This window comes from Pungitius pungitius, chromosome 17 (genome assembly GCF_949316345.1).
Source record: "Pungitius pungitius chromosome 17, fPunPun2.1, whole genome shotgun sequence".
Taxonomy (NCBI): Eukaryota; Metazoa; Chordata; class Actinopteri; order Perciformes; family Gasterosteidae; genus Pungitius; species Pungitius pungitius.
In genome coordinates, this window is record NC_084916.1 from 1,362,984 (window position 1) to 1,387,868 (window position 24,885).

Below are 24,885 nucleotides of genomic sequence, written 5' to 3' on the forward strand. Positions count from 1 at the left end.
TCTTGAATACTGTCGTTTCGTTGCGTGTACCTCAACGCGCATTCCCACTGTGGATGAACGGGGACATCTTGTGGCTGCGCAAGTCGCAGCCTCATCACAGCTCCACTGAGAGGGCACTTTACCACAGATCAATGCGCACACGCACGTGGCTTTCTCCGCCTCACGATGGCGCTGTTAGCATGCAGGATCCAATCAAAGACGCCAACCTTCTGCACAACGAGTAAGTACGTTTAAGTGTGTGCAACTTGTTTAATAAAGACATCCAAATACTGATGCAATTATCCCCAAACTCAGTAACCCCCAGGTAAACAAATACAAATGAATGAAGGAAAAGAACCTTGATTCAAACACTAAAGTTGCCTTTTATATGCTCCTCTGTGCACTTTGGTTGCTTTGCTATTCCCGAGAAGATACAAGACTGAAAATGAATCCCACATCATCTCTGATAGTAAGAGTCATTAAAGTGGAATCATAGTAGCCCTCATTGTGCTTTGTCTGTATGTGTTGGACTGACCAAATGTGGTGATATAAACCAGCAGTTATTACCTTTTTAAATAGACAAGACGTGTCCAAACGTTTAAATGGTACTGTATGTCAAACCTTTAGACCCATTTAGCTGATTGCTGCAGCATAACCACCTCGTGCTATTACTCACAGCACAACACCCATGTATATGGCTTTTAACTGCTGTAAAAAAGCAACCTGAAATCGAAAGTCAAACACTGAGGTCAACCTGAAGCTAACGATAAAAGGGATGAACCCTGCTGACATATACGATTAAAGGTCTTTTCTTGTCATCATCAATCACAGTCATTTATTTGTAACTCAGACCCAGTTGAACATTAACCTCAGAAAATAAGTATTTTGTCTCTAACAATTCACCCTCATGAGCACACACACACACACCTTGGTCATTAACTTCTTTGGCATCTTTTTTGTTGAAATAAAACAACTGGTAATTATTACTTTTGGTAATTAACTGAAGTTTCACTAAGCAATATTTTATCTTTGAATTAAATATATTATACTGAACAACTGTCATTTCAGTATGTAATTTTCTAAGGATATAGATAATTATACCATTTTTTAAATTTGAATAACACATTTTAAATCGCTAACTCATTGAAAGGTTTGCAGGTTAGCTGGTGGGCTGCATGGATGGAAGGACTCTAGGCCAAAGGAAGCATTTTACTGATTCTGTGGCTGATAGACCCAACGCATTCGTTCTCTCTACAATGGGTCCTTATTTTAAAGTGTATGAAACAGATTTAAGCCCAAAGGCGCGTGGCGTGCTGCATGTGGCGTGCTGCGTGTGGCGTGCTGCGTGTGTAACGCGACGTCTGACTAATGTCCAAGTAGGCTGAATTTTCAGGTTAGGGCAGTAACCGTATGCAGTTATATTGTGTACATTTACCTAATTACAGTATTGATATAAATGGCTTAAAGTTACAAGCCAGTTTTGTCATTCACCTCGAGTAAATGCTGATCGTTGATTGATTCGTACAAGAATATTTTAAAACTTCACAGCAGAATTTTAGGTCTGCGGCCTCCAACTCTGTGTGAAGCGGGGTTAGGGTTAGGGTGGGATGAGGATCAGCACCTCCAACTCTGAGGCCATGGTTCTCAGCAGGAAACCGATGGATTGCCTGCTCCGGGTAGGGAATGTGTCCTTAGCCCAAGTGAAGGAGTTCAAGTACCTCGGGGTCTTGTTCACGAGTGAGGGGAAGATGGAGTGTCAGCTTAGCTGGAGAATCGGAGCAGCGGGGGGGGGTATTGAACTCGCTTTACTGCACCGTTGTGACAAAAAGAGAGCTGAGCCGAAAAGGTACAAGCGGCCGAAATGGGTTTCCTCAGGAGAGTGGCTGGCGTCTCCCTTAGAGCTAGAAGGGTGAGGAGCTCAGAGTAGAGCCGCTGCTCCTTTGGGTTGAAAGGAGCCAGTTGGGGTGGTTTGTGCATCTGGTGGGATGCCCCCTGGACGCCTCCCTTGGGAGGTGTTCCAGGCAGATCCAGCTGGAGAGAGGCCCGGGGAAGACCCAGGACCAGGTGGAGAGATTCTATCGCTGCACTGGCCTGGGAACACCTGGGGATCCCCCAGTCAGAGCTGGTAGATGTGAACAGTCACTTCCATACAAGGAAAAAGTTGGTCCAAACTGTGGAGACATTGGATATTTTCCATCAGGTTTATAATCCTGATTATTATTCATATTTTCATTCTTTTAAGGGTCACTGTAATTAATACAAATTGTATGTATATTGTATTATACATTATCATTATGATGCGATACTGATAAAACAGGAGGCTGCACCCTAGAAAGCACTGAGAAGGAAACATGTAAATCACATGCGTGACTGAGCCTGAGGCGAGATAGTGACTTCGCTAGGAGTTTTTGTTGGCATCATGTGAGATGTGCTTGAGATACACTTCCTCATGATGAACATACCAGGCCTAATGGCAGATCTCAGGAACTTATTGGGAATTTGCAAAGAGATAACGTAGAATATGTTTTTGCCTCCACTTGAATAATGATCACACTCCTGAGGCAGACTGCAGCCCTACACAAGCAGATGTGAGCATTTTGTGAGTGCTGTGTTTGGTTTTCTACTGTCATTTCTGACAACCTTTAAGGTTTAAGGATGTCCTGTTATGATTCTCAGGGGGCTGTGAAAAATTGCTGAGGGAAACTATACAATGTCTGTTTTCGAAGAATGAGAAATTGAAAACAGGATGTCTGCGTTGCGTTGGCTCTCTCGTCTTAACCCCAACGGGCCGTGATGTTTATTGACTAACCGTGTTTCTAGTTGACGTAGCTTTGTCTTTTCCATTTGCCGTTTTTTGCTACTTCACATCATTTGAGAACAGAGCTCTGCTCTCTGCTGAGTGTCTATGGTCGGTACAACAGACACATAACAGCAGCTTCTTTTTTAATTTGAGCCCATACTCCAGCCGCTACAGCAGGTTGTTTCAAATGTTATCTTTTGAGTTTAGTGCACCATTTCCCTCCTGGGACAATAAAAATGCATTAAATTGATTTGACTTAGTGGATTATTATGTGCAAGTCAACGACCTTATCTTCCAAAGGATGTGCTCAAACGTGGCTCTCCGCATAATTAGTGTTTTTCTTCGGTTTTATCCTGTGCTTCATCATAACAGCACCTTTTTACGCTGCCTCTCACTACAGCTATTGCTTGATTGCGCAATGGGGTGAACGCATAGCCGGCAGTGCAGCTGGGGGCCTGCGAGACGTGCAGGATTTCCTGTCACCGCTGCAGTTTGACTGCATTTTAAAGGTCTGAGGTACCTTGATTCTGGTCAGCGGAGCGTAGGTGTTGGCTGCGGGGTTCTCCCCCACTGCACAGATCAGAAGAGGAAACACTACAGAATGAGGAGTTGTCTGCAAAAGAAAGGGGTTAAGAGACAGAGGGAGACAGCCGGATCATTACTGTAAAGAGCAAACCATGCTGACAATAACTCTGATACAGATTTTGGAGATGAAAGTGTGTTAATGTCATGAGACGACAATGATTGTGTTAAAATCATCTGTTGGGGTTTCATGTTTGATTAGGTCGGCCTGCTGTGCCCGTAAATCCCTTCAGACTCTTCTTCTTTTTAGAAAAGCAGAGGGCAAGATTTAATTAAATGTACAAATATCATGTTGAATAAGAAGGAGCTCTAGTGGAAATAATCAGTTACTTTGCGCAAAATAACATGTCTGACCTGAGAGCAGTTCTTTTAATTAAACTCAGCCAGAGTTTTAAAAAATCCCAAAAGATGTACTTTGTTGTGTTTTAAAGTTCTAAGTTATACTTTAACACGCTGCAGATCTGGTTTTCAGTGGTGACCGGCTAGTTTCATTTCCCGTATTTCCAAGGACAGAGAACCTGAAAAGCTGAACAATGTAGCTTGGAACTAGAGTTCATTACCAACAATAGAGGGGCATGCAGGATGTTGCATGGCCGTATGCATTGTGTTCGAGTCCCACAACAAACCGGTACAGTCACTTTGTAGTTCATGGGAAGAGCCTTTTTGCTGGAATTTCCACTTCCGTGAGTTTCTGGCTCCCTTGATATGAGATGTCTGTAATGGTTTCATATCACGCAACCAGTAGTTTTACACCAAGTAGGAGGAAAGTTATAGTATTGAAAGGGTTAGAAAGCATGCATTTCAATGCACATTTAGTGGCTGCCAGTAGTCACTATGCACAACCTTCACGTTAATTGTCTTGGGGTCTCGTTGAAGATTTCATGCGCAAAGAATGTACTTTTTTGGTTGATTTATTTTCTGCCTTCCCTGTTACTGCATTGTTCCCCAAATCTTACACAGGAATAGAAACCCGCACAAAAACAGCATGTATAGAAACAATATCTTTAATATGCTACATCATGTAAATATAAAAGTATCATCAAAATAGTCTCTCACATATAAATTCTTAACATCTCATCACTTGTTTGCAAAAATAAACTACATAGACAAACATATTGTACCAAGTAAAAAAAAAAACGCTACACAAATCATGAAAGAAGTAGATCATTGACTCAGTAGTACAATTTTCAAGAATAGTACCTGCCTAACCAAAAGAAAACAGGTTGAACTATTTTCCATTGCCAAGCGACAAAAATATTAAAGTTGGCCCTGTGTTGCTCGTCCAAAACTTTTCCCACTAAAGCATCGCGTGTAGGAATTATCTGAAATATTAGAATCCAGTGAAAAGCAACACAGCGATCCACCTTCTTAGTCATCAGGGACATAACGCGCTGCAGTAAGAAAGACAGTGTACATTCTTCATGAACATACTGCGATCACATTGAATATGTAGTTTGGTTTCTTCTGGTGGTATTTGGTTTGGTTCAGTACGTTGTGCCTTTTTGATTCTTTGATATCAAAATGAACTGCGAGAAGTTGCTGGACAATCAAGAAAAAAGGGGTTATGCTCTTTCTTCTTAACCTCTTTCTTCACATATAATGTTATCGGTTGAACATTCACGTTCTTTGATTGTAGTTTTGGCGATTGCTTATCAACACACAATTTTAACAGACCTGATTTTTTTCCCTTTTTTAATCATAAATAAATAAAATAGTGGCAAATCGTTAAAGACAAGAAATGTGGTTTGTGCCACTTTCACCCTGTCGTTCGCTCAAACGCGTCTTCAGACAAAGACGAACCATTTAACAAAGGAAGACTCTTCCGCAGGGTCGTTGCCACCATTGTTCCTGAGTCCATTTGTGGTTTCCCTAAGAGATCAAATCTCTACAAGTGTCAACACAGAAAAAACACTAACTGTAGAAAAAAAACTAGCTCAAACTAAATAAATAAAGACGACTCAAATGTCAAGAAAAGTAATAAGTTAAAGCACAAAAAAAGCAAACGATTCTCTACCTGAGTGAAAAGAGTCTTCAACATTTCACAGTTTGAGTTTTGGGAGGAAGCACAAGGAGTGAATACCCTCGCCCAGTCTTTGGAATGCTCTTGTTTTGGTGCTGCGCTTGTTAGATTATCAGAGCATTTGGGGAGTTTTATTTGGCGAAACATCTGTTTTCTTGGTTTGTGGTATGCTGTATGTCCTTTTCAATACGCCTTCCTCTCTCGGGTTCCTTCTCACTGTCCTTCCGCCTTCACCGTTGGCCGGTGGTGGAGGTGAACAACGCTGGCTCTCTCCTGATAGGCCAGCGGAGGGCTGTGATGCGACGCGGCGGTCGCCGCCTGGGCCGCCGGCGTCGCTGTCGACTTGATGGCTGCCGCCAGGGCTTTCAGCAGCAGGGTTGCCTCCTCCTGGTCCTCCTTTCCCTCGCCCTCCAAGGTGCGATCCAGCCAGCGCTCCACCGCCTCCTCCACCTGCGGCGCCGACGCCGCCTCCGTGAGCATGTCAGCCTCTTGGCTGGCGTCGAATCGCTCCACCGTCTGCTTCATGTGCGCGTCGACGGGCGCGCGGGACTCGGCCGCGCAGCAGCTGCACTGGTGGATGCGCAGGGAAAAGCGGTGGAAGAAGGCCTGGGCGCAGAGCTGGCAGCGGTAGGGGCGATCGCGGCTGCTGTGGAGGCGGCGGTGCAGTTTGAGGTGGATGTACTGGGTGAACTTGGTGTTGCACAGCTTGCACTGGTAGGGTTTCTCTCCAGAGTGGAGGCGGAGGTGCGTTTTCAAGTTGCTGGTGCTACTGAAGCGTTTGTGACACACCTGGAAAGCAGGAGATAAAAGGTTAAGTCTTCTTTAAGCAACCGTCACGCGGCTGATTGTCAACACGTTGTGTTTGGGATTATTCAAGACAGTATCATGTCGATGTGTCATTTAAGGTGGTGTATTAAGGGTTGACCATGTCATTCCAGTTCTGCGGGGTACCTTGATAAAACAACATCTCTTTCTATGTTCTATTTAATCTACACCCACAGCATGACGGTGTCAACATTACATGACCAAGTACCGAGTAATGGCTCATGGAAAACCAAACACTGTCTTACCAGAAAGGTATGTGAGTCACAAACTACCCGGGTGTGCTGTGTGTTTACAGTGTGCGTCTTTCCCGCTCATGATTTTACCATCTGCTTCATCTTCGGGTTGATTCTTAAGAAGCGTGTAGCGCGACATGAAAACAGAAAGTCACAATGTAACTTTCAACATACCTGACATTCGTGTGGCTTCTCCCCCGTGTGGACCAGGTGATGTTTCTGGAGGTGTGCCAGCTGAGTGAAGCTCTTTTTACAAAGGTTACACTGGAACGGCCTCTCGCCACTGTGCACTCGGAGGTGGACCTGAAAACACAAATAGCATACATCATGAGCACCGGTGTCAAACGGTGTGGAAAAACTGTCACGGATTGAATAGAAGTTCTGAACAAAGGAGAGCGGCGTGGACGCGCTTACCTTGAGGTTTGACAGCTGTCCGAAAGTCTTTGAGCAGATATTACATTCATACTTGATCTTTCCGTTCTGCTTCTGCAGCGGATATGGCAGCGATTTGTGGCCGGGGCCATTGCGTGTCGCTGCTTTGCTTTTGATCGTATCCAGGCTTAGGTTCATGGCTTCCTCAAAACCGGAGGGGGCCTGCTCGGTGGACCGATGCTGACTGTCTGCTTTGGGGAGGGGGGAGAGCTCCGGCGTGGCTGGTGCGCCTCGTGGCGGCGACACGTTTGCTTTGAGTTCTTTCAGACTTCCCTGTGAAGGCTGCGGGTACGGGAGGGACACTGGCACCAAGTTAGCCTGGCCGATGGGAGGGTACGGAAGGCCGTCGGTGCTCAGGTAGCTGTTGTATCGGAGGTATCCTCGTGAGGGCAACATTCCAGGGAAGGGAGGAGAGTACGAGGGGAGGAGGAGGCGAGGATAGTGTGCACCGTAGGGAGGTAGGAGCTGGTAATTGGGCTCCATGGGTGTGGATTGGGGGTAAATAGGGTAGGATGAAACACCTTCCCTGTAGAGGCCGTGGAGGTGAAGCGGGAGGTGTCGTTGCTCTGCAGGCTGGGGATCCAGTGAGTACCGGTGATTTGAGCCCAGGCCTCTCTCTCCGTGTTGGGGCTCAGGGGGTGGAATCGTGTGCCGGTCTTCCGTATCCCTGACGCTCGACTCCTTCTCCACCTTTTTGCTGAAGTCCATGATCTGGTTATCAGGCGTGTCGGGAGGCGTGTCTCTTTCCAACATCTCCACGTCAATGTTCTCCTCTCCATCCTCATCCCTCTCTTCTTTCACCTCCTCCTTGGTTCTGTCTGTGAGCCATGTCGTCTGAGGTAGGTGCTGTTTGGGGCACTCCGGCTCTCGCTCTTCATCAGAGTTTGTGTATTCTGTAAATGGATTAAAATTTAAATTGAGTATGGTTACAGCATTATTATTTACATTGAATAACTGCACCAAATATTGGAAAAGCTCATCGTAATATCTGTTTGGATCTACACATTAAAGTACTTCACGCACTCCAACAACCATCCACCCACAAACAGCCCTGCCTCTTATGGTAAATGATAGTAGTTTCACTCTGACTTGTCGTGTCCATCATAAGCTATAGGTTTCCGTTTGTCAATCACAGTAGTGATTTTGATGTGGGAGAATACATAAGCGTGGGTGGGGCTACATCTGTCATGTCAAGATTCAGAGTTTCATTTGCGAAACTGTGTCTCTGATAATGTGAAACAGCTTTTTTTTCCTCTTTTTTTGGTCTCTTCTGAGAATTTGTCACCATTACTGTACGTGGTGTCATGATATAGTGCCATCATCACTACATACTAAACCACCTAGGATATAATTACAGTTTTAAGAAAATAACATGACTTTTCAAATACGAAGTTGCAAAATGTACCTCTTTCCAAATCATGAGTTTGTGTTTTATATGTAATAACTTTGAAATGGTTTATTTTTACACTTTGCTGAATAATAAAATGAATTTACAGAGTCAAACTTTGCTTGTAACTGAGTTTCCAAGTGAGACTGCCTTCAATATGAATAACCGGGATGGTTAAACAATGAGTAAACCTGAACTGGAAGAGAACACTAAAGCTTTTAAGATCCTATAAGTTGATGAAACGTAGTGATTCCACCTTAGCATTAGTCACCAAGATCAATGAAAACCCATCCGGTGTATCCAGTTGGCATGAGTCATCGGACTTTATGGCGACAGATAACCATTCGGGATGACTTGCTCTTCTACAACTAGCTGCAAACAAATACTCATAACGGTACTTTGACCAGGCTTTATTCCGCTTACCGTATTTTCGCGACTATACGGCTCACTGAATTATAAGGCGCACCTTTAATAAATCGCCGATTTTAGAAATATTTTCATATATAGGGCGCACCGGATTATAAGGCGCATATCCGGGACCCGGGTCGCGGCTCGTCCCCCGTCGACAGGGGGGTGCTTCCGCATTCGCTGGCGGTGGCGGGGGGGGGGGGGTGTGCTTCCGCGTTCTAATTGCCGCGCTGACTGAAAACATGGACGGACGAACCGGAAAAACGCTGACACTCCGCTGCATTAGAGAAAGTACCTGCAGTAAAACGTTTGACTGGGGCTCCGTTGTGCATCCACTAGATCGGGCTGTGCTATATCAAATGTTATTAAGCGTTCTGAAAACTCGTCTCTCCCATGGTAACGTTGTTCAAACGTTAATGTGGATATTAACAATATCTCTGAACCTCCAACTTTAATTCTTGATTAATGAAAACATTCTTGGCAAATGCTTTCATGCATCTTGCACCGAGAGGCAGCGCTGGAACAGACGGTGGACCGTCAGCGCGATCCCGACATCCAACTACGAGCTTTAATGTACTGTAGCAACTCTCGCTAATGAATCTCTGGACAATGTGCTTATCTTCTGCTTTTATTGTGGAGAAACAGGCTACTGTCGGCCGAACAAAAACACACCATCGCTCTCCAAAACAACAACAACTCCCGCCTCGCCATAGGTGGCACTAAGATGAGTGACGTCACATTGTGCGCCCTTCACTGACCATCCCAAAACTCTGTAAAGTGCAACGCCGCTCCAGAACATGAAAACAGTCCGTTACAATACACAACCAATTGATCCATATATACGGCGCTCCGGATTACAAGGCGCACGCGTCGTTTTTTTAGAAAAAAAAGGATTTTAAGTGCGCCGTATAGTCGCGAAAATACGGTATGTTGATCTGCGCTCCTTAAAATATCACGTCCTTCACCACATCTAGTCTAAGTTTGTTTGCATTCCCCAATGATATGAATGTTGCATAGATATTTGCTTACAATCAGCCAGACAGGAAGAAATAGCAATAAACCAATCTCTGCTGTTGGTGAAAGATAACATCATGTCTTATTCATAGGAAGGAAGAATAAACACGTCTTCATTCATCTTGAGCAGCCATCATTTTGCCGATACTAGATATTGCCTTCTGACGCAGTGTTTAGTCACGTTTGGTCAGATGTTAATCTGTCACTTTGTCAGATCTGGCGTATGTCATTGTGACGCGTCGCCTCTAAATCATTTATTCTTCTTCCTCGAGATTTTTGGTTGTAAGACCACATCTTGACACAAAACTAGCCAAGCCGGCCGCCCCCCGCTGCACTCACTCAGTTTCATGTCGACTTGCTGGCTGCAGAGCCTCTGGGCAAACTCCTGGCTGTACCAGACCAGCAGCTCCTGATTGGGCTCCACCGGTCTAATGGTGTAGAAGTAGATGTCCCGGCCGTTCTGGCACGCCACCAGGTTCTGTTCGGCCAGAGACCGGGCCGGGTTGACGTAGCGCATCCAGTTGCTCCTGTGGACGTCATAGCCATCAATAAAGTTTTGGAGCTGCTCATTGCTGTAAATCTGCAGGAGAAGAAATGGACAGGATTAAAATATAATCAAACCTAAAGCAACTGGTTATTCCTCATATTAAAATATTTAATTTTGGACGTCCATCAATCATCACTTGAGCGTTGTTCACATGCGTGGCCAGGTCCACAATTAATTATAGACATTTCAGCAATGTGATGCTCAAATTCTTAAAAATGAAATCCACTGACAACAATTTTGAATAGCACAACGCTATGAAGAAAAGAGTCACCTCTGCCATGTGCAGTTAAATATCCTTCAGCTTTCAGTCCCTGTGAATTATCCTCCTTTGGCCTGCTGCACCCAACAGCTCTTTGCGTCCTGAGTGTGTTTGTGTGGGTGAGTACTGTTTAAGTACACACGCCTCCACGCCTACTAAGTGGGCGTGGTCGCCCACTCACCACAATTGCTGTCTCTCTGTCATTTCCCCCCCTCTTTCTTCCTTATCTCTTTTTTTCTTCTTCTTCTTCTTTGGATTAGTGCTTGGTGATAAACATCTGATATTCAAAGGCATGCCTGCCAGCCCGTCAGGTGGCCAAACGCGATCGCAGGCATGCCTTCAGCAGCACGTCAGCCCCCCCCCCCCCGTCCCTCTACCTGTGTCACAAGTTTGAAACGCGATCCCTCCCAGAGAACGTCACACTCTCACTATTGCACCGCTGCAACACCCCTTGCACAAGTTTACAGGAAATATGGCCGGAAGGAAAACACGTACGATGGGAACAAAAACTCTGACTCAGCAGAATTCCTTCAGTGACATAAGCTTTCTGGCCAAATGAAAGCGAGAGAGGGAGAAAAGAGACGAGGCACGTGAAGGCTAGTGGGTTAGGGTGAGCGCAAAGATCAGGATAGTCTGAATGCTTGTGCGTGCATGACAAGCAATAGTCCCTGTGTGTGTGTGTGTGTGTGTGTGTGTGTGTGACGGTAAACTTTGATGACTGGGTGAGAGGGAACCCATTACCGGCAACATTGACTTCCTCTTAAAAGTTTGCCCAAAATCCCTGTACATTACTGGAGTGTGTTGACGTATGGATTTGTGAAACTTCTTAGAATGGACGTCTCTATTTTTGTTTTTGTTATTATGAAAACCGAGAAAGAAGAAAACCTGGTCATTTTGTTGCTGTAGATTTGACTGATATCGCTCAAGCTAGTTGACAGTATTAATGCAGAACCCGTAGACCGTAGAGTTTGAGATCAAATAAGACAATCCTTTATTAGCCCGGCAGCAGGGAAATTCCTATAAACTCCTATACATTGCATTCATGTGTGGGTGTTTCCCTTACCCGCCAAAAGTATTTCCTGTTGGCCTGTTTGGGAACGTTGTCTTTGGTGTAGATGACCCCTTGCAGAGGGCCAAACCGAGTCCCCTGAGGGATGTACTCTTTGCTGAAGACGCCCATCACCTGGAACACAGATCAAATCCATCGTTATATTTCTCCATTTCTCCATCATTCATCTCTCATGGAAAATATTACACATTAACTCAGATAAAGGTGTTGAAAGAGCACTGAAAAGTAGATATTTCTTCAAATACACACAGCATGCATCGTGCAATACATGTGTGTGTCCATTGTGTCCAGCAGGTCATTGGCCTCGGTTGCAATTGTGGTTGCTTTGTCATGTTCACCCAGACAGCTCTCCAGCCAGGTTAAAACCCACAATGTGAGATACTTTCAACACTAACTAGCTAATCAAATGAAGAGAATTACACTTTCTCTGACCTACTCCACTGATCCGTGACCCGATGTCGTCATAAACTCAGACAGAAAGCGCCGTCACCTGTTGTTTGTCTTGTAGCCCTCTGAATGTTGAGCTCTCGTTTGTGACTTTTATTGGTCACAGAAGAAAAGCAACCAAAGCAATAAATACAAACAATTATTACACTGCTTGGTCGTTACATCAAAGCCTAAAACGCCTGATTATGAGCTCTTTGAAATGAGTCACTTTTATCCGTAATAGGGTACTCAGCACATTGAGCCATTTGTGGTAAGAACAAAACCCACCCCGCAGGTTATTGGGTAATTTCTGAAAATTTGAGTTGTCAGTTGAAGCAGAAAACTGAGAAATCTGAAGGACGGGCGAAGAGGAAATGTCAGTCTTCTCTTTGTTATGCAGAGCAGCTTCATGATTCACACTTGCTTAGAAAGTGGACAGGCTTGGGGTCAACCCCTCTCAAAACGAACCCCAACACACACAAGCCATCTGCGGCGTACGCTCAGTCTCCGTGTCTTGAGGAGCTTTGTCTTCAATTCCAACCCCCCCCTCCCCCCACACCCCCCCACCTCCGCATCAATAAATACACACTCTTTCTTTGGAAGGAAGAGCGTGTATTTATTGAGGCATTCTAATTCCAACGAACCCTCAAAAGCTTTTCAATGGCTTCTGGTATAAAGGTCAAACCTGAGCAAACCCAAACGACAAGCACCTCCACACCCTGAGAGAGCACCGAACGATGTACAAGAAGTTCATTAGAAGAACAACCGGTCACTGAGTGCAGCAGGGGAGTGTGTGTGTGTGTTTGGGGATCGAGCGGCCAAGGAGGCTGATTCCCGGATGTGATGACCCATTGTGACAGGCACATTGTGCTCTGCTGGCGTCGCGTGACTAACGAGTCGATTTGACCGCCGCTGCAGCTTAACCGCTCCGTTCAGCCAGGTTGGGAAGATGGGGGGAGGAGGTGGGGGGGGGGGGGGGTGGTTTGGGCGGGGTGGGGAGGGCGGGTTGGGGTGTTGCAGAAAGGAGGACGAGCGTTCTTAAACGGAACCGCTCCATAACACTTCACAACGGCCCCCTTTTCTCTGGCCTTCCCCCAATCCCCTTGTCTTTTCTTAAACCCCCTCCCTCAAAATAGCTTGTGCGCCTGCCAGGATGGCTGCCTGTTCCCAATGAAAGTTAATCATCTGGTTTTAACCTAAATCCCCCCCCCCCCCCTTCTCCTCCGGCTCACACCCCCCGATCCGTCCCTTACGATGCTCTCTCTCTCTCTCTCTCTCTCTCTCTCTCTCTCTCTCAGCTCACTGGCTAACAACCCCATCTGCCACGTGCCCCCTCCAACCTTCTCTGCATGTCCTGGCACGCTTTGGAATGAGAGAAAAAAAACACACGGGAGCAAAAGGAGTTTCGGGAAAAAAGTGTGGGGAAGTTCGGGGTTACGGAATAAGAGGATGTATGAAATCCTCCAGGTTGCCACACAGGTGCTAAACTATGATGACGTGTTTTGACCACGTCCTCAGTTTGAAAACAGACTCCTTAAATTGGACGCATCAGAAACAGGTGGATCAGGCCCGTGTTAAAAATCCCTTCCTAATAAAGGTGTACGTGTAGCTGTCCCCAAAAATCCCACCCAAAGTAGCGGCTGTGCTTTAAGATCTTTGCAGGCGGTTTTCCAACGTTAGCTTCGGGGGGGGGGGGGGGGGATTCACACAAGCATATTTAGTGAGGCAAACCGCTCAATGGACAAGTTTAAGCAAAGCAGATTACCGGCCAGCATGTGAGTCTGTGCTCGTGCTTGATTTTGTGTTGCTGATCACATTATGCACACACCTGCACCTAATTACCTGATGTAGCAATAACAGCCTTGTGAGGCTGGTGAATTTTATTGTAGGGGGGGGCTAAATAACGTTTTTTTTTTCACATACAAACGAAGCATTCTGGTGCATTCTGACAAAAATAATAAAGACCAAAATAGAACATCTTACAAAGGCAAATGGGGCCAAGGAACAAGTTTTAACTTAATTTATTTGCCTTGTAGAATTTAGCAAGATTAAGTGAAAATACATCAATAGAAATTGGGAATTATGCACAAGTTAACAGAATGTGATTCTAAATAGCTACTTGATCGAAAATATCCCCACCCCCCCCCCCCCCTCCCCCCTCGCTCTCTTTGCTCAGTTACGTATGACGCAAGCGCGTAAGTGCGAGCCCCAAATCCTCATTGAAAATGCATTGAAGGCTCGATTTTCGGAAAAAAAGTTTTAACATGAGAGTCAACGGGAGAATGCTTGGCCAATTTTCCACGTCAATGAATTCGCCCCCGAGAGAGGCGGGACCATTTGAAACGTGACCTGAATCTGACAAATCTGATTGGACAATGACAGATAATATTATATGATAATATAAGAAGTAAGACCTTAAAGTGATTCTTATCACCTTGCTTTGCATGCTTTTCTCATCCTGCAGCAGTAACTTCTGCTTAGTGGGGCCCGAGAGAAGTAGAGAAGGGGAACGACGGCAGAAAGTGTTGCCTGGGAAAGGGGCGGAAAGAGGAAGACGAAAGCGAAGTAAACCGCAAGCATCAGAGTGTGGACTCTAAAACCAGTGAGTGTGACATCTCTCTTTCTCTCTCTTCCTTTTTAAAGAAGACCATTTGCTCTTCAATACAAATTGCCTTTAAAAAAAAAAAAAAACGCGCTTCAAAGCACGATTGCGGCGCTTGGCGGTGACGTGTCCGGGCAGAGGAAGGCGAGCCAACCAGTCGGCGAGCTGAGAGAGCTCCGAGAAGTCGAGTTTGCGCCTCCTGAAGAGGCTGCACATGGGCGGAGAAATGTTATGGCAGCCAGGAGACATAAAAAGGCCCCTGAGCTCAAGCTGCCAGTGGCCACCCCCCCCCACACACGCACACGTATGTGGTTCAGCCTACTGTATGTGCGAAGAGCTCATTAGTCAGCACATCTTTTGTTTCGAGGAGGCAAATGCAGATGGCCCAACAGAATGTTAGGCAACGGAGATTTAGAATTTCAAGGTGTAAACACAAAATCTATAAAGTGACCAAACTGCCCGTTCAAGATGGGAAAATGGGATTGAGCATACGCAAAGGAGAGCAAATGTTCTCAGGATCAGCAAATCATGTAAATGGTTTAAGATCAGATGTAATTTGGCCTTTTTAACACATTTAGGAGAAGCCCATTGTGTATCTCTAACCTTTTAGAAGTTGAAAGGCTCTTACCTCATTGTCTGTGCTGTATTCGAAGGTGAGGTTACGTGGGATGGATGTCATGGCTTTGGGCAAGCTGAAACTGGGGTCCGACACTTGGTCTGGCACAATGTAGGTGCAGTTGAGGACGAAGTCCACCTCCCTCCACCTGCTCATGTCTCCCAGTGTGCTTTCCAGCTTCATCTTGACAGTATAGAATAGTCAGCAGCTGATGGACTCAGGCTTCACAGAGCTTTGGTTTAGTTTGGCCCTGTTCGGTCTTGGTTGCTTTGGTATGAAGTACTTTGGTTTGGTCGGGTTGGTCCCTTGTCTTAGGTACGCTGGTTAAAGATCAGGATCTTGAAAGAGAAGACAGAGAATTTTAGTGCCACAGAAATCAGCTGTTATCATGTTATAGTGTGAGCATGAGAACAAGTACATTAGAAGATAATATGGAGTGGAGACATCTTCCTGTAAAGCCTGTGTGTGTGGGCCTCGTAGGTTGACCTGAAGTTGAATAGAATAAATGTATCTAAAGTATTCAAAGCCTTTAACTGCCAGAAATCCATGGTCATCCTGTGCTTTTGCCCTCACCCTGTATTGTTTAACCATTTTGTTATCCCTGTCAGCAAGAAAATAGGAAAAGGAGACATGACTTACTTCCACACATTCCTTCAGCTGGAGGATCATCATCTCTTTGGCTCTGTCATCCCTTAATTGTTTTATCTGCTCCCTCCTCTTCATACACTCTCTTCTCTCTGCGGTGTATTCTTCAGGGATGGGTTATATCCTTTTGGTATCCACTCTTGCTGTGGTCACTTTGTCACCAGAAGCTCACGAGCCTGCATTGTGCCAACCTTTTTTAGCTCAACGCTCTGGCCAATCACAAGCCGCTGTGGTCACGTGATTGTGCCATCTGACACACAACTGTTGGCTTTGGACAACAACATCAGTGACGTTGTACACTTGGCCAGCAAGTGGCTGTTGTGATGAATGCTTACACATTAATACGCACACACACACACACACACACACACACACGTCAATGTGCACACAAAGAGGACATGTTAATGAATGAATAAAGGAAGAGCAGATGGCTGGCCTGTTGCCACTGAAAAACACACTCATAGACTTTTGCTTGGTTTGGCACTTAATGAGCAATCGGCTGCCACTGTATCTCCTTGACCTACATCTCACTGTAGAACATCTTTAACTAAGACCTTTACAACACACACATGACACAATAAATCCACAACTTACACAAACACACGTGGAAGTAGTTCTTTATCCAGTATTTTTAGTCTGGGTGGAGTATAAAGGTAAAAAAAGAATAATAATGTATTCTCTCTCCGATGCAGTGGAGACTGATGGGTGTTTTCACTCACTCACAGGTACAGATGTAGGTCAGGTCATCCCTGCACGCAGGACTCGCACGTGTCTGGCGAGCATTCCCGTTATTTTCAGACTCACGGACAGGCTAATTATACGTGCATAAAGATAGCCGTGACAGGAGAAAGCTGTTGAGAGAGCATGTGGACGGCAGGAGAGCGAAGGTGATTCTTCTATATGTGGCGACGCTTCTGTTTGAGAGACTTCATGGGAAATCACATTTGAAAGAAATCATTTTTTCTAGACATGATAAAAACATATTTGTAATAAAGCCCGTGTAGTTGGCTTCTTAACAGTGACTGTGACACACATTTAGATTGTGTTACTGCTATTTCCAGATGTTACATAACCTGTATGCTCCGCTGAAGATTGAGGCTGGACTCAATTCCCAATTTCCATGTTACATTTAGGAAGTTTAAACAATAACTAATAAAATGTTTCTTCACGGGTTACATAAGAGTTCAAAGGTGAATGTAAATCTTCATAGATGTTATGAAAGTGCAAGGAATAGAAAATGCTTTCTAATTACATGGTTATTTATTTAAAACGAACTATATTTGCGCGGATCACAAATACCCCGCCTCCTCCCCTCCCTCTTTCCTCCCCAACTTGGCCGGTGAAGTAGTAAATTGGCTGCTGCCATATGGCGAAGCCGCTGTTCCAAGAGTGGAGCTTTACTGACCAGTGTGGCGTGGGGGGTTAATATTGGAAGAAGGAGTGTGTGTGTGTGTGTGTGTGTGTGGTGGAGAGGGAGGGTGGGTAAGTGGGGATTTGGGTTCTTTCACTGGCCTGCGCCTGGCTAGGCTAATTTCTCTAATTTGCAGACAGTCTGGGCTCAGGCTCAGGGCTCAGAGACTAAAGACCCGGGACTCCAGGGTAGCCGCACATCTCACACTGGACACACATCACATCCGGGACCTTTTTTTTCTTTTCTTTTTTTTCCAGCGAGGGAAACCCTGGTGTAGCCCCCTGTGCAGCGCACAGAAGGGGGGGGGGAGAGGTGACGGCACCGGGAGAGCCAGAAAACGATGACCTAGAGGAAAAAGCTGATGTCAGCTGCACTGAAGCGCTGCGAGACGGCGAAAGATGAAAGTTATGGAACCAAAGAATTGATAATAGTTGATGGTGGCTGGGTGTTTTGTAATAGTCTGGTTTAAATGGACACCTGTAGTACAGAGAAAGCTGCCACCTGTCGATTATACAACCAAGCCAATTTAACTGCTATCTAAAGGAAAATAATAATGGACGTTTAAGATTTTAAACTTCTTTAAAACTACTATAGTACTAAACTATACTTTAGTAATTCTTTAGACCAAAAGGCCACATACACAAAAGGTTGTTTGGGTTATCCATTAAGAGCTTTATAATGTTTGGACCACCAACCTGATATAATGAACCATATGAACACAGGGCTTGGAGATAAGTCTGTATAATAAAAATGTATTTAATTAATAACCATAATTTGTTATTTGTTATTAGATATTCATTCAATTACCAAGAAAATGCTATCCCTTTATACATTATTATCAAGATGTGAAAGGACCTATGAAGAAGATTTTGGCGATATCATGCATCCCACACGAATAAACACGATATACCACGTGAAAAAAGAACTAATGGACCAGGTGGGACATTGTACGGTTTCCATATGCTTCAAGAAAAACAATAGGGCAATTATTATTTACGTTGTAATCTTATTGTTTACACGTCAATAACCACTGATTCCACCAGCCAACAACGCACCCAAACCAGTATTCTGATGTGCCCTTAACTGCTTTAATCTTTGAAAATACCATCAATATCAGAGTAAACAAAAAGTGAGTTTGGTGAATTGGAAATAACCCTTTAGACACCAAACCAACGGCTCGTGGTAGCAGTAGACCAGTACACTTTGCTGCTGTCCCAGTTGACATTTGAGTTTGCTGCTTTTCTCTTAGTACATTGTGATCTATATAATGTCAGGCCAGCGCTGGGTTTTTTCTTAGAGTGGAAAGAAAAGTGGAAACAGACCAGCAAGCAAGAAATGTGAGCACTCAAGTTGTTTGTTTATTTGTTTTTGCTTCTTGACCTCGAGTCACCGTCTTCCTGTGGAGGAAATAAGCCCCAAACATATATATCAATTTTAATGGATATCGTAATGACATGGTCTTACTCTACGTGGCCCCAATCCATCTGGTTTTACTGGCGCTCCCCTCCCTTAGTGGTGCCGTCATGGTAAACAGCAAACAGCTGAGCGGCAGAGGATTATTTGCATGATGATGTTTGTTTCTGTAAACGTGGTTCCTAGCAACATCCATATAGACTTCACGAGGAAGTGGATGACCTACTGCAAGTAGCCCCGGAAACATCACTTTTCAGGGGGTTGTTGTTTACCGAGTTGGGCCGGCTTAGTTTTACATGAGATCCCTTTAACCACAGGGATTATCCCCTCTGGCTCAACCTTAAATATGTAAGATTACAGTATTGCATTTCAATAGCAACAAGCAATGTGGGCAATTGTTTTCCTGGAAGTATCTTTGTTTTTAAACGGATTGAGGTTATTGGTGATTGGGGGCGTCACATTTTTCACAGAGTTTTTCAGTCATCTTTCAAATCTATTGTTTCAAAAGTGTCAAAAGGAGGATAAAATGCATCTTGTTATACCGTAGGGCGCTTTGTTTCAAATTCAAACACATCATACAGTGTGACTTATAATAATATACAATAATTTTGCACTGGTCCAACGTGCTTATTCCTTTTGTTGCTACAGGAACATTTGCCGTGAAGACAATGAAATGACAAATTAGTGCCATCATGTATACATATGGTTGAAAAAAAAAACCCAATGTGGTATCTGTAGGTCAAATAGAATAACCGTACATAATCATTTGAACCATAATCTTGATTCATAATCTTTGTCAGAGCAGGGCGGTGTTGTCTGGTGTTCTAAGATGTGCGAATGAATGTTTTACAAGACGTAAAAAAACAAACAACAGACTTAAATCTTTTCTCCTTATCTCCTTATCCATCTAAAGATTTGTGTCATGAGCGCGACGTTGTTTTTGTCGGTCATATTACACCACCTTCTTCTATTTGTGGCCATTGTTGAATACTGCAGAATTACACCGGACTCTAGGAACAAAACCAATACGATCATATTTGGAGAAGAGGACTGATTGTATTCCAAGAGTTTAACATGAGTATGTAAAACATGGATCCATGTGAAAGCGGTGTTGGTGTACTTCATTTATTGTGACTATTATTAGCTGAGAACCATTGCATCAGTCTGTCGCTGACACACTGTTTTGCAAATTGAGTCCCTGCCACTTCGGAGCATGTAATTGTTGTCAGTGTCTTTTATACCTTTCTTGAACACCATTTCGTCCGCACCAAGCTGAAATAAAAGCTGATATTCAAAACAGAGACAAAAATAAAAAGATCCCAATCCACACCGAATAACAGTGAATCGCGAATAGAAATAAAACAGTCAGGAATGCATCCTGGTAAAACAGGTTCAAACTTAAAATGAGAGCAATACAAAATTAGATGTGTAGAAATACTGAATAAGATCTAAAAACCAAAACTTTATAAGCCATGTTGAAATATATTATTTGGCCCCTTGCCTCCTTTTTTAAATGACTAACACTAAACACTTTAAGTGAAGTGAGAGCTCACACTTTCTCACCATCATCTGTTGCAATATAGCAATGTTTCTTAGAGGCTGACTCTGACAAACCAAAATAACACATCTCATTTTCACACCTCAGCTGGATTGCACGCCATCAGAGGAGGAAGGAAGAAGGTGGCCATAGGCTTCAGAACAAGCTGCATCCTTATCTGCAATCATCTCATTCGGTGCTGCGCATATAGTAACTTTGAACATGGGAGGGTTAGCAAAAGGGACTTTTAAGCACTTCTAATCTAATATTATAGCAAAATATATCTGGTATCTTTGAAAAATGCAGGCTGTAGAAAAACCATGCACCACTGTAAACACATCCTTGTATATTTTCATGAACCCATTGACCCAAAGCAATAAGTGAAATACACAGAAATGTGCTTAGTGTTCGATGGTACCACAAACATTTGCGGTAACGTATCTATGTTCATTTTCCTGTAGTTACTGGCAACTATTGCTCTGTTGAACAGTCTTCGTCTTTTCTGCAAACAGGACGAGTTTCTTTCAGTATGTGTCACGGATGTTTTTTGTTGATTAAAAAAAAAACCAAAATAGCCTCAACCAAAGAATGAGTGTGAGATCCACCCGTAAGTTGATGCTGTGATTCTCTCAGTTTAGACATGTGAATGATCTCACACACAGCAGAAGAGGAAACATGCGCAAGGTGCGGCACTGGACCTGTGAGGGATATTTGCCCAATACTCACAGCAGTTACTTCTCTCTCGAAACACAACAAGTATTTCAACAGCTTACATTAGCTTTACATGACAGAGCTGATGTTTAACTGCATTAGAATGAATGTTCCCTTTTTTTTAAAGATTATTTCAGATTGCAAGACTTGGTCCTCTGTCACGGTTTGGGTTTACTTCTTGTTTTATTTTGAAGTTTTCATGTCTTGTGTGTCCCTGGGTCAACTTCCTGTCCTGACCTGTCATCCCCCTGTGATTGTCTGCAGTGTCCATCATTGTTTCCAACGGTGTATTTAAATGTGTGTCTTGTGCCCCTTGTTGCGTCATTGCATGTATGTAAGTCTGAAGCCTGTTGTTCATGTATGTTCTGCATGGACGTCTGTTCCTGTTCCTGTTTTGTTCCTGTTGGCCTTTTTGATTTTTTGTAGTTTCAGAGTGATTAAAAGTCTGAGAAAAGTCTGCGTTCCCCGTCCCCAACAGAATGACGCGACCAAGAAAGCCTGACCGGCCTCCCTTCCAACCCCCTGGTTCCCTGGCCACCCAACCGCCCGCCGGACCTCCCCCGGCTGCCCGACCCTCGTTCCCATGTCCTCTCACTCTGGTTTCTGCCCCTCCCTCCCTCCCTCCGCCCTTTTGGGTCTTGGGTCCGTCTGGGATCCATTCCTTGAGGGGGGTATTGTCACGGTTTGGATTTACTTCCTGTTCTATTTTGTGGTTTTCCTGTCTCTTGTGTCCCTGGGTCAACTTCACTTCCTGTCATCCCCTGTGAGTGTCTGCAGTGTCCCTGATTGTTTCCACCTGTGTCCAATCACCTGCACCCCCCCCCCGTGTATTTAAGCCCTGTGAGTCTTGTGCCGCTTGTCGCATCATTGCATGTATGTGGCCTGTAGCCTGTCTACGTTCTGCATGGACGTATGTTCCTGGTTCCCCTCTGCGTTTTGTCCTGTTGGCCTTTTTGATATTCTAGTTTCGGCGTGATCAAAAGTCTGCGTTTGGGTCCTCCTGTCTGCCTCTGCGTAGCCCGTCCTTAACACACTCACTGTTGGACATCCCCGTGTATGTGTACATGTACTCCTACCTGTTTAAAACCTTCAGTCTTCTGTGGTTCTTCCATTACCTTGCTGCGTTGTTAGTATTTAACTATGATCTTCTACCAAATGTAAACACTGCATAACATGTGTCATTGTGCATTTCTGCAAATTGATATGAGCTCATGTGAATTGGAGAAATGTACAATGCCCAATAAATTGCTTGGTAATTATTATTACATTATAATATGGCTTAGAGACTGAGAAGTAGCTGCAAATAGGTTCCCCAAAACCTTCGGTACAGCATTGGACTATTAGATTGTTCCCCCATCATGATACTTGTTGATTGGGGGGGAAAAAACTGTTATGCCTTTGCTGACAGATTTGGGTTTATTAGCCAGTGCATTGTGCTTTTGAGCTTACATAATCTTTCCATGACACTTAATTACCAGGGTGTTCATCTGAATCCCCCTCTCTCTCTCAACTAATGAGACGTTAATAGCCTGAAACCCTAATTATTGCCAACTCAAACCTACAGCACACACACTTACCATCTAGCCGGCCCACATTGCATGAGCTCCAACTGCAGCGAGTATTTGGAGACTTAAAGATGTTGTGATGAGGAGAACAGGGATAATCAATGGGTGATATAAGCGTGTAGCAAAGTCTGCACGCTTCTGGCTTGTGATCAACAGGTGGGCTAAAGACCCCTGCCCCCAACCCCCCCTCCTCAATCTCACAGAGCCAAAGAAGAGGACTTTAGCCAAGATCTGTCTGGCAGACAGAGAAGGGGATTTCAGGAGCAAATCCAGCGGATCAATACAAAATGTCTGCTAATTAGACCCTCCAGAGAAGGGGGTGGGGGTGGGATGAGAGTGAGACAGAGAAGGAAGAAGAGAGAAAAGAAAAAACATGAGATCAGCTGTGGTGCTGATTCAGAAGTCTAGACTAAGATAAGGAAAATCCCCAGACAGGCGCGCAGCGAGTCAGGTGAGGCTCACCAGGTGACAGCTCACCTCGCTGGCCCGGATCGAGCGATGCAATTTTGCCAGGAATCAGTCTGGGCCTCCCCCCCCTTCATCACTCTCTTCCTCAGTCAGAGGCCGCCTCCCAGGCCACGGCGATCAGTTTCTCTGACCCCAATCCTTCCTTCCTCCTCCTCCTCCTCCTCCTCCTCCCACCTTTTCCCCGCCCCCCTCCTCCTTCCTTCTTCTGGACATCACCACTTTGACCTAAATCCCCGTATTTAATCTTCATCTTCTTCTTCTCGTCTTTTGGATAACAATCAACCCCCTAATTGTCTTAATCTCACTGGTCTTTTATTGTCCCTGGGGCGTCAAGCGCACCGCGGAACAAAAACATTAACCACAGATCAATACTTGGCATCAGGCCGCAACTTCCACCACCGTCTTTATTGATTTTTTTTTTCTTCACTAATTTAAGTTTAGTCTGCACTGCTTATGTATTTAATTAAAATACAAAGGGGGTAGGGGATGTCCACTTTGATAGAGAAAATAATCTTCATTGTTCCTCAAAAATAAATTGCACACACCTCAATATCATTGAGATGATCTGATTTCATTCAGCGTTAAATGGAGAGCAGAATTTAGTGAAGAGATAAATGTATGTATTCAGGAGATGAATGTGTGTATTTGGGAAGAAAATATCTTCATTTTGTGCATCAGTGGGTTAAGTCCAACCTCTAAAGTAGCAGCACAAGCCAGACACCTTCCTTCAAATCTCCCGCAAGCCCTTTTATTATGCTCTCTAAATAAAACAAATCTGAACATTGTCAATTTCTAAAATGAGAAGCTTATGGAATAGCACTCTCGGTTATATTAAAATAAGGCATTGTGCCCTGAGCCAAAGATATTAGCCTTAGAGCAGCAGTAAGCCCTGGATCAAACTGAGGTTAGCTGGTGATTTGTGTATGATTTTGAAATGACAACCAGGGTTATAATCAAAATATTCAGAATAATAACGGATTATCTCTTTCAGTGGCTGCACTTGGAACCATCTGTTAAGGGGCAGGGGGTGATCACTTGTGTGTGTGTTTACATGCAGTGTGTGTGTGTGTGTGTGTGTGTGTGTGTGTATACACATATATACATAACTGCTACTTATGTGTGTCATTTTTACAATGTTGTCTACATAAAATATGAAATCTCCTTTTTCCTCATGTGATTTCCTCTCACTCCTTGGCACACTTGTTTTTATTATTTACTTGAGTTTTTAGATTTACTCTGGAACACACCTTTATTCACACACTTTAGTCACCACCATCCATAGTTTCCTGTCGTACGTACCAACGGCTCAGCCCCCAAACCCTCCTCCCCCTTCCTCCCCTCTCTCTCAGTGGGTGAGTCTGGAGCTGCATAACAGTCCGATGACACCGTCTGACTCGGCTCTGCTGTAATCTGACATGGCTAATCTAATCTCTCTGTCTTTGCAGATTGGCAAACTACCTGGGTCCTTCCAGCCAATTATGGCCCATCTGTACAGCACGCCATGCAGGTCAAAGCCAGCCACCACACGGGCCCGGCAGTCCTATGCAAGGCTCAGGCTGCCTCTGCTTCCATAACAGCCCATCTGCACGTGGCTCGGCCCGGTCCACTTTCAATCCCCAGTGGCCCGAAAGATTAGGGATCCTCTGCTGACTTTACTGTTAATTAAAGCACTTGTTGCTATACAGTTGTAAGGCAATCATCAAAGCAATGATGGCTATAAGCGAGCACAATTAATCAATATTAAGATAACGTCAAATCACACAACATGAACTTTTAGCATTTGCACTATTAGATGTGGCACAGAGTGGTGGAGGTTCTTCAATCAACCTCAGCGGGTCAGAAATAAGTAAACGGGTTGAAAATCACATTAGAAAATGGGATCACAACTTATCATAGCATGCATTGGGTGTGGTTTGTTTTCATTATATTATTGATC

The 24,885-nt window shown here is 44.4% G+C and overlaps 2 protein-coding genes across 3 annotated transcripts in view; one reads left to right on the plus strand and one right to left on the minus strand.

The window, feature by feature from the left end:
- Positions 1–24,885, plus strand: part of LOC119219626 (prolyl endopeptidase-like) — a 36,349-nt gene that overhangs the window by 789 nt on the left and 10,675 nt on the right. The window lies entirely within an intron of this gene.
- Positions 4,290–15,985, minus strand: prdm1b (PR domain containing 1b, with ZNF domain). Of its 2 annotated transcripts, XM_037475102.2 has the most exons (7): positions 15,839–15,985; positions 15,212–15,537; positions 11,550–11,669; positions 10,020–10,260; positions 6,854–7,764; positions 6,614–6,742; positions 4,290–6,170 (listed from the first exon to the last, which is right to left on the minus strand). In XM_037475102.2, the coding sequence occupies exons 2-7, from the start codon at positions 15,380–15,382 to the stop codon at positions 5,595–5,597; spliced, it is 2,148 nt and encodes a 715-aa protein (XP_037330999.2). In that variant the 5' UTR covers positions 15,383–15,537; positions 15,839–15,985; the 3' UTR covers positions 4,290–5,594. The 2 variants fall into 2 exon arrangements, with proteins under 2 accessions (XP_037330999.2, XP_037331000.2); XM_037475103.2 differs by lacking the exons at positions 11,550–11,669; positions 15,212–15,537; positions 15,839–15,985 and adding an exon at positions 10,499–10,583.

What these genes read in the sequence shown, in the direction of transcription:
- prdm1b (XM_037475102.2), bottom strand. Translation starts at nt 15,382, where the DNA reads ATGAAGCTGGAAAGCACACTGGGAGACATGAGCAGGTGGAGGGAGGTG. An exon ending in GCAAGTCGACATGAAACTGA is followed by an intron (nt 7,765 to 10,019) that starts GTGAGTGCAGCG and finishes ATCCATTTACAG; the next exon opens with AATACACAAACTCTGATGAA. An exon ending in GACAGCTGTCAAACCTCAAG is followed by an intron (nt 6,743 to 6,853) that starts GTAAGCGCGTCC and finishes TTGTGTTTTCAG; the next exon opens with GTCCACCTCCGAGTGCACAG.